Source organism: Athene cunicularia, assembly GCF_003259725.1.
Source record: "Athene cunicularia isolate RWA chromosome 19 unlocalized genomic scaffold, athCun1 chr19_part1, whole genome shotgun sequence".
NCBI classification, from domain to species: Eukaryota; Metazoa; Chordata; class Aves; order Strigiformes; family Strigidae; genus Athene; species Athene cunicularia.
In genome coordinates this window covers 12,372,467-12,382,344 of record NW_020799124.1, presented here as the reverse complement: position 1 = coordinate 12,382,344, position 9,878 = coordinate 12,372,467, and the positions used below count along the sequence as shown (strand labels likewise).

Below are 9,878 nucleotides of genomic sequence, written 5' to 3'. Positions count from 1 at the left end.
CCTTGGCTCCAGAGACTCATCCCCCCTCTCTGCCCCCTCCTGGCAGGGAGTTGCAGAGGGCCAGGAGGTCTCCCCTCAGCCTCCTCTTCTCCAGACTGAACCCCCCCCAGTTCCCTCAGCCGCTCCCCAGAAGACCTGTGCTCCAGACCCTGCCCCAGCTCCGTTGCCCAAGTCTGCCCAGAGAATATTGTCTCTCCCAGAGCAGGAGTCTCACTTCCTATTACTAAGTTCCACCAACAAAGCACCTGGGCTGTGCTGCTCTCTCTTCTCTTCTTTCCAACACCGTCTTTGCTCTGTGGGTAACTGGACCAGCAACAGAGCCTGTGCATCAGCACCACAAGCTGTGTTCAGTGCCAGGCCAGACTGGGCAGCCCAGCCTAGGCTTTGCCCTCACAGGGCAGTTACCCCTCCTGCCTGCTCAGAGCTGATGATGAAGTTTCCAGCTCAGATCACAACATTTAACCTCTCCAATGGACTCAGAGAGCTCATGGAGGTGGCAATTATCCCCACAGTAATGAATTTCTCCTGAAATATCCTGCCCATTCTGTAAAAAAGGGGGCCAAAGTGAGCCAAAGACTTGCCAGGGAGAATGACACTGAAAGCCCTACCCAGGACACTGTAGACAGAGCTCTGCTGGCTGAAGCCTCCAAGCCGGTCCAGCACACTCTGCATGCGCTGCCGCAGTGCACTGGTCTCCAAGAAGGCTCTGCACAGAAGTACAGGAGGAGGTCAGGGCTGCCAAAACTCAGCCCATGAGACGGAGCTGGTACTCACGCTGCTGCACGCACTTAGACTGCTGCAGGCAGTAAAGCCGGAATGTGACGCTCCCGGTTGTCTCTGTGCGGAAACCGAAGCGGCTCAGACGCTCTCCCTGAGAAGATGGCACAAGTCAGAGCAACTGCAGGCTGCAACCTGCTGCAGCAGACTGGCCCCGGTGAAAACAAGCACTGTGCTCCTGTGGGCATAGGCTCTGCCTGCCCCGCTGCACCCTGACAGCGAGGTCAGAACCAGGGGCAGGCAGCTCCCGGCTGCACTGAGGGCACGACCTGAACACTGGCAAGCTGGTAGTGCAGCACTGGAGGAAGGCTTCAAAAACTGCATCAGGACTTGCTCCCACACAAAGCTGCTGCTAAGATCAACTGGCTCCCTACACCAAAAGCACCTCTGTAGCTTTCAGAAGCACAGGAAATTTCTGCCTGCCTCACACCCATCGGCTTCCTGCTTTGGGAGAGTGTTCCAGGTGCAGTACAGCCCATATTCCTTATGAAAACACAGGGAGAAGTCTACAGCCAGTAACAAATGCTGATCTGACAGACACTTTCTGGACCAGGCCAGCACAGGCAGGGGTAAGTCAAGGCTTTGGTCGATGCTCCCCACTTCTCCAAGCTGCATGCACCTTAGAAGGCACAGAGATCTGCCTCAGCACTCGCCCTCTGTTCAAGACCACAAAGACTCGCAGAGGAGACATGTCTTTAGTCAGAGGGACAGGACCAGCAGCTCATCTTTGTTCAAATCTGGTCCAGGCTGTCCACAGATACCTGAAGCTAGGAGCATAATCTCCCAGCAAGAGCAATGCCCTGCAGCTGAGCCCACCTTGAAGGTCGACGGTATCCTGGCGTAGGTTATGTCCTCCAGCTCAGGAGATCCACCAATGAAAAATCTCCTCAGCTCAGCGACTGTCCCCAGCTCCACGGGACGCCAGGTAGGGGTGGTGAGCATGTGGAGACCTGACCCAGGACAACAGGTCAGCTTAGCACCTACGACCAACAATCTACTCAGGGTCACAGAGGACAGCGTGGCAGATGGATCCCTGATGACCCAAACCACAGGAGGCTGGAAATGGAAACGCTGCACGCTCTCTCTGTAACACCTTCCCAAGGAGTTGGCCCCATATGGGCACAGAGCCAGTGTCCAAACACCCCAGAGCCCACGAGGAGCACCTCCTCACTACACCTGGTTCTCAGAACCGTTGAGACCCTCAGATGCCACGTGGGACAGAGAGGGCTGCTGCCATAGCAAAGATGGATGTGCAGCATGACCCCACAGCTTTATCACACAAGATTTTTGTTGACAGAACCACCAAAGGAGCAAGGACAGCAACACGATGTGTCTCTGCAGCAAGGCAGGATGGTGCAGGATGCATCAAATCCTCCTTTGCTGCCCCAGACAGCAGACTATCCCCTTCACTACCCAAAGGCAAAGCCTCCCCAGGACCAGCTGGACCCATTCCCAATAGAATCACTCATTCTCCCAGACAGTTAACACAGTGCCCCAAGTATGTTTTACCTGGAGATGCTGGCAGCACCAAAGAACCATACCCTTCAACGCGATACCTCTGCCAGAAATCCAGGGACAGGACCTCAAAGTAGAGAACAGGCCACTGAGGGAGACTGTCTGCAAGAAAGGGGAGATCACAGCTTTGGGAGGGAGACTATCACAGAGGAAAAAAAAAAAGCTAAATGCCCAACTCCACCAGTAGGAAGCCCTTTCTGTATCTTCTACGATGACTAATCTAGATGTACGGGTGACTATTTTCCCCTGTAAAAGCTGAAACTTCAGATTTGAGGATGACAACAGAATTATTGATGTTAAAAATCTGGGAAAATTCTTTGTTTTGAGGGCAAGTTCAAACTGGTTCCTCAAGCATCTCTGAGCAGACAAGACAATCTTTTGTGAATGATCTGATGCCAATCAGGGGAACCTTTCTATCTCTGACCTTTCCCACCATTATTAGGGGATTATTAACTTGGATTTCTCCTACAAGTCTCCAAGGATTTATTTTTTCCACATTGAAACAAACTCATCATGTTTGTTCTAGGCTGAAAATTCATTAGTGTTGGTTGAATACTGAAATCCAAAGTGTACGCTGGATTCAAGTGGCAAGGCATGCCACAAAGCTGTCCCTAGCAACTGCAATCCAAAGAGCAACGGGGTTGGTGAGGAAGCAGCAGTAGCATAGGGAAGCAGCAGAGAAGCCCAGTTTAAAATAGAGCAGAAAGTTTCAGAGTGACATAAACTATACAAAAATTATACAGGTCACTGAGTGTGTCTACAGATGTAAGACTCAGAACAGTTTTAGCTGTGTGCACAGAAAAGCTGCCCATTTCCTCTGCTGCAGAGTCCTAGGCATGGGCACACAGACCAACATGCCAGGCATTTGGAGACAGACAAGCTAAGATCCAAGTAGTTTTGCAACTGGATGAGGCTGACCACAGCCCAGCAGCAGGGCAACACCAACGAATCCATACAAGTGCTAATGTCCTGCTGGGCAGGGTGAGCACAGTGTGTGTCCAGAGGCTGTGTGGTGACAGCATGAACATTTGCTGAATGAGCAACACTTCCCCCGGTTTAAATCTGTCCTTTCACCTTGGTGAGGGGCCAACAGCATGCCAGACAGCGTGATGCCTACACTGCAATCAGAGGATTTCAGCTTCACATTTCAGAGCAACAAGGAAACACACCTTCTGATTCATCTCCTTGGGTGAAAAACATATCCAAAGTGAAGGGGTAGCAGAAGTGTGCCACCTTATCCTAGAAAAGAAAAGGGTAGAGATCAAATTCCCAGACAAAAGAATTCATCACTAGCATTGCAGGGGGCACAGAGAGAAGGGAGAGAGAACTAATGGTGGAAAAGAAGTAATGATGCCCAAACAAGATCAATTCATCACACCAACAAACACCCGACTGCATGATGGACTGCCATACACTCCCAAGTGCCACGCTGATGGAACAGACTGTTAAAAATAATGAAAAATGGGAAAGAGTAACACACCTCAAGTGTCAATTCAGTCAGATGCATAACTACTACAGCACTGCAACCTTTACAGGGGCCAAGCAAAATACCTCAAGCAGTAGTATTACTGAAATATTGTATAATGATTTTTGTAATATGTAAACTAACTCACATAAAAGACATTAAAAAGTAGATAAAATTCAGTTTTTGTAAGAGAGGAGCTGGAGACAGCAATGAAACCAACTTCCCAGATAGGAGGAGGGGTTCATTTTGAGAAACCCAGTTAGAGGCTGTGCATTCCTGCCCCAGGCAAGCCAGAAGAATGCTTCATTAACTCTGAGCATCTGAGAACACAAAAATCAAAGTTTCAAAGGCTATCGATCAGCCAGAAGGAAGAAAAAAGTGAGGTTCCAGAAACTGCTCTGAAGCAGTTTTATTTGGGACACAGTGTCACCCTGTAAAATGGCAAACTAGCATGAGGAGAATCCCAAACATGCTCTGCCCTGAGAGGAGCTCTCAAGTCAGGAGCTTTGCTGAATGCATCTGTAGCTTGTCACACACGTTCCACTTCAGAGAATGCCTGTTCAAACTGCTCTGCAGGTCTGGAAGTGTCCTCACCCAGCCCATGGTCTTGGTGGCACAGGTCTGTGTCACTCCTGATAGCTGCTGGAACACGGGGCTCGACCACTCTGGGAGAAGAGGAGAATGTGAGCATGCTGATGAGAGGGACGACTCAAAAACTAGCGCAGCTTCGAGGAGAACAGCAGTCCTGGGTGACTGGAATAACAGGTGACATCACCCACAACGAAATCCCCTCTGTGTGTCCCACCCCATCTTGTTCCAGGCAATAGCTGCTCCCCAGAATGCCCTGAACTGTCGATGAAAAGCACCAGCTCCATCTTAAGATAAAAGCAGAGCCTTATACCTCTTCAGCCAGACATCAGGGTATGAGCAGAGAGAGGAGGCAAAGCCATTGCTTCAGGGGAATTAAACATGCAGGACGATGTGCATGTTAGTGCTGGGAACCTTGTTTATCAGTCCAAATGTAACACATTACTGCCAGCACAAAACAGGAGAACATGATGGTAAGCACTGAAAACAAACAAGGTAACTGCTGAGAGGGAGGAGACAGGAAGGCATGGGGAATGAACTTTGGGTAGGCTGCTGGACACCACGCCGCTGGCTGAGAAGCCATTGGATATCTGTGTCCCAGGCTGATTTGTCAGATTTGAGAGGGGAAGATGCTACTTTCTCCCAGACATGAGTTCAAACAACTGAGTTCTGCAACTTCAGCTCTGAAGACCACTGACTAGATCCCAGCCCTGACATTAACTTTTACTGACTTTCAGCAGAGCTGATCTGGCAGAGCAGCCAAAGCGTGCTTCACTCCTTAAAGTGCTGTGATATGGCTGGAAACGTGAATACTTACGGCTGGGCAGCTCCACGAAGAAATGAACGTAGAGATTGTCATACTCATAGCCTTGAGCTGAAACTGAGAAGAGAGAATGAACTCCAGCTGCTCGCTTTCACACAAACTCTTCCAGTACTCACTGCAGACTTTTGGGAGAGCCAGCACCAATAACCTCAGGGAGAACCAGTTCCTGCTGGAAGCCGGGAAAAGCCAGAGTCTCCAAAGGAACAGGGTATCACCCTCGGAGAAGATTCCTTCTCTAGACTGGCCCTGTCCCCATAGCACTAACCAGATTAGGGAAGTCACACATTTAATCGCTTTCTTTGCTATAATCTCTATTAACTTCCCAGTCTGCTCTTCTTTTTTCAGATCTGTATGTCTCCATAGAACAGCTGCAGTATTTGTAACCCCCAATCTGTAAATTCCACTCAAGTGGTCAATGTAAATTCCATTTGAGGGAGAGAACCACCTCCTCTGGTCTGGCCTGTGATCCAGGAATCCTTGGACCCCTCTTAGACTAGATTTGTCCCTGCAGTTACTCTTTATAATAAGGACTCACCTATTTCTCCGTTCACAAAAAGCCGCAGTGTTCCAGGGAGAGTCTGTAGGAACAAGCAGATAAACAAGATAAGGAGCTCAATGACCACTGGTGGAACCTCATACAATCCCCTCCCAACAGGGTCTCACACGAGTACTTCACAGACACTCGTACATGAATGATTCACTCTGCTGGCCAGGTAGAACTCACAACTTCTCCTATCCCTTTCCAGAATTGAACAGTCCCTCTGGAGAGAGGCTCTCAAGAAAGACCAAATTCCTAGACTGCAGGAGTTTACTATTCTGTAAATCAGTCTCTTACAGACTTCAGGACGGCTATAAAATGTAGCAAGAAGTCACTTGCAGAAATCATAGCCCTGCTTCTCCTGTAGTGTTCCTGCCCTTGTCCAAGGTAGGGGGGGACGGGGGCAAGCATAGGATGAGACACTCTGTCAAAATACAGAAAGTATAACTTTCACACTTTGGCAAAGGAGATTTGAGAAAAAAAGATTGCAGTCTGGGTAATTCAGTGAGAAGGGAAACTGTGCATGAGTTTGGGGGTGGGAGGGGCTGTTTACTTGAACAATTGACACATAGATGTGTTTGACATTCAAGTTGCTAACAGCAACCACTACCCCAAAAGATATAAAACCTCCTTTCTTCTTAAAGTGTTATAGCCAAAGGCCTCAGACAATGCATGTGAGACTGCAGCGTTCAGCACACTCTGCAGATGGTCCCACAGATGCAGGATGGATCTCTGCAGGCCCCATACCCACTGCAACTGGTCCCTTTTGACCCAATTTTCTGTTGGAAGCCACAGGGTAAAACCTGCCAACGCATCCCCAGAATGAAACACTTTGGAAACTGTGGTGCAAACAGCAGCCACACTAATCAGGCCAACAGCCTCCACAGGCCGTGGGGCTCCAGGTCCCTGCTGAGTGCCACAGTACTCACCATTTCAAATTCTGAGCCTACAAGACCACTGAGGTATTCCTTGTGCCGAGCATACAGCTGAGAACACAGAACAAGTGGATGAGTCTTTCTGATTATATGTGCTTTTACTTACTGCAAAAATTGTAATGGATGTAACTGAAAACCAATTTAAATTGTTGACAGGCTTAGCATGCAGGGGGTTTTTAATTGTTATAGCAGCTATAGGGAATATAAGAATCCAATACAACAAAGGTGCGTAACTGCTAACGCTGCATGGAACTTCTGCTTCAGAGAAGACCTCAAAGGCCAATCAAAGGGAAAAAGAAGCTCCCAAGAATCAGCATATCTTAAATCACATGTTTATAACACAGACATAAACTATTGCAATGCAATCAACAGAGAGGAGATCAGTGCAGAGAAATCATTTCCTTACTGACCACAAAAACAGTAAGGAAACGTACAAATGAAAAACTAAAACATTAAGTACCTTTATAAACTGCCACAGCTAAAAAGGCAATTCAGAAAGATCAAGACATAAAATGAGATCCAAATACCCTGGGCCATTAAGGGTAGCAAGAAATCATTCTGTGAGTATACAGGCAGCAAGAGGAAGACCAAGGGAAAGGTTTGCCTGCTGCTCAGGAGGGGAGTTTTAGTGACATTGGCAAGTGATACTAGAAAGGCACAAATTTAGGTGTTTTCTTGTATCAGTTCTCACTACGTGGACCGCTGCAGCAGGAGGCCAGCACAGCTAATACTGGACAGGGCCTCTGCCGAGAGTGAGGAAGGAAGCTGTCAGGGCGTATTTGTTGGTGTTCTCAAATTGCTGGGCATGACAAGACACTGCCAGTGACACTCATTTTGTCAGCTTTACAGGTCTACAGCACTAACAGTTACATCTACGCGAGGGTCTGAGCTCCCTCTGTCAGATGAGACCTAGTCAATACAACCAGTGAGGCCAGTCCTTACGTCTGTGAACACACGCTGCTCGCGTTCCTCCTCCTCTGGCTGCACCTGGACAGACGCATTCTCAATGGTGTATTTCCACACCTCTCGCTTCTCTCCATCCTGCTCGATCCTGCAGAGCCCCAGAACACACGGGCAAAACTCCTCCATTATGTGGAGGCACAGGCAGCAACAGCATCAGCTGTGCCACCCTGACAGAGGAGGCCCCCCTGCCAGGCCTGCGCAGTGACATGAGGGCACTACGGCCCCTCCTCACTCCCAAGCGTCTGCCAGCACCAGCCCCTCAAAAAGGGAGACTTTTGTCCCACATACATGTGACCTGTATCCCTCAGGCCTGGCACCAAAGCTTCACACATCACACACACAGCGACACCAAGCACCAGTACACAATAATCTTGTCTTAGAAATCTCCGGAATAAAGCTAAAAAATATCCCCCAGTTTAAGTGCTGATTCACGGCCTGAAGGGATCAGGGGTATTGAAGGGACCAGGAAACAGCCATTCCAGCCCTGTATCAGTCCCACGAGAGGTGTCAGCCCCGTCCCACTCACCGGTAGGCTCCTCTGGCACCCGTGAAATCAGGCTTCACTGCAATCACCCCATTGCTGTCCACCTTGACTGTGCAAAGAACGTGCTCATACTCCCTGTGACCCAGCCTAATGGAAGACGTCAAGAAACACAGTTTAATTAGAGAACATGGGCACTCTCTTGCTCTGGAACAGCAGAGCTAGTAAAGGCACATGGGGGTAAAGAAGGAACAAACACACCCATACTTTCCTAAATTAGTCTGAGAAGCCTTTTGGAGGGATACACTTAGTTACCTCCCAATTGAGAAGAGAGGCAGAAAAAATTAGCAGCCCAAGTTACTGAGCTCCTGGAATTCTCTCCTCTTAACTAATGAAAGAAACAGAATATTTGACTAAGGAGGGAAGATGGGTTTCCTTCAGGGAAATTAAAAATCACTTCAGGATTTTACTTACCTCCCATACGGTCCCAAGTCCCCCATGATGTACATGGTCTGGACAGGAGTGTTAATCACATGACTGTTCTTTTTAAATTCTTCTGAGGGTTCCCAGGTGATGATTTTCGACTTCAGAGAGCTTGCTTCTCTGTCAACAACAGAACAGCACAAGCCACAGATCACATCAGCAGCCTGGCACAGGCAGCACCGAACCCCCCACAATAAGAAGTCAAACTGCCGGATTCCAAGTGTGACACAGCTCAAGCCATCAACTTCCACAGACCAGAATGCTCTGCAGTTGGGGCACCAGCCCCAGGAAACCTGCATGAGCAAGCTCTGAGCCCCAGTTTTCACTCACACTGGCCTACGGTCTTGTCTCCTCCTCCTCACATTGGCCATCCTCTCTGCCAGATACGATGGCATCTCATGGTCTGAGTCAGTTACTTTCTGGCAGTGCTGGAAGAGAGACACAGATCGGAACCAGCTTAATTCTAGCCAGACATCTTTCCCAAACACAGCTCCACTCTTGGAGGAGAGAACAGATATGTACATACCCACATGCAAGGACAAACTGCTAAAAGGCTGTAGGTTTCATTTGCTGTTCTTGTGGCAAAGCACGGCTAAACTCCACCAGGAGCTACCTACAGAGCAATGCTACAAGGCCAAGTACCTCCAAGCTGCCCCCGACCATCGTTCTGAAACAGGGAAATCTCATCTCTGGTGTGGGGCACCAGGTGAAGCTGCTCTGCAGACACAGTACATTGCCTGCACACAGGAGACCCGGCTTGCTTCTGCAGGCCAGGAACCCACACAGGTTCCCTCTGCGATCGGCCTGGGGGTGCTGACAAGCACTGCTGTACAGATTATGTGTAACTACGAGCTGGTACCTCCTCTAGGTTGGTGAATCGGTCATGATCAGTGTAGGTGAAGATGCGATTGTTCTTCCGACCTCCGGTCTTCTCCAGTTTCAGGATCTCCTCACGGTACTGCCGGTCCAGCGGAGTCTGGCAGGCCGACTCATTTTGGTACAGATCCACCTCAAACTGAGAGCACCACAGGTGAAGCACAAAAGCTGCCTCTCACCAGCACTGTCGGAGCCACAAACACTTTTCGGCTGAGATTTCCAAAGCCACCGCAGAGAGAGACAAGAGCCTCTGGGAATGCCCCCAAACAGCCCCAGCTCCAGAGCGGCTCTGCCATGGCTCAGGTGTGCGGCGCTGGCACCCGCCGACGGACGCCCTCCTGGCGGGGCCCGGGCACAGCGGCTCACCAGGAGACCCCCTGGCCGGGGCCGCGGGGCGGCTCAGCGCGGAGAACTCCCCCAGCCCCCTCCCGGCC

The 9,878-nt window shown here is 49.7% G+C and overlaps 1 protein-coding gene across 2 annotated transcripts; it reads right to left on the bottom strand.

Annotated features, from left to right (window-relative positions):
- Window positions 1–137: 137 nt before the first annotated feature.
- MKS1 (Meckel syndrome, type 1) lies at window positions 138–9,809 on the bottom strand. Of its 2 annotated transcripts, XM_026861547.1 has the most exons (15): window positions 9,428–9,809; window positions 8,899–8,996; window positions 8,560–8,688; window positions 8,131–8,235; window positions 7,584–7,692; window positions 7,102–7,119; window positions 6,636–6,692; window positions 5,704–5,746; window positions 5,163–5,225; window positions 4,352–4,422; window positions 3,462–3,531; window positions 2,287–2,394; window positions 1,594–1,727; window positions 789–871; window positions 138–706 (listed from the first exon to the last, which is right to left on the bottom strand). In XM_026861547.1, exons 2-15 carry the CDS (start codon window positions 8,961–8,963, stop codon window positions 445–447), a joined length of 1,317 nt encoding a protein of 438 aa, XP_026717348.1. In that variant the 5' UTR covers window positions 8,964–8,996; window positions 9,428–9,809; the 3' UTR covers window positions 138–444. The 2 variants fall into 2 exon arrangements, with proteins under 2 accessions (XP_026717348.1, XP_026717349.1); XM_026861548.1 differs by lacking the exon at window positions 7,102–7,119 and having other exon boundaries at window positions 9,428–9,796.
- Between the last annotated feature and the right edge of the window lie 69 nt (window positions 9,810–9,878).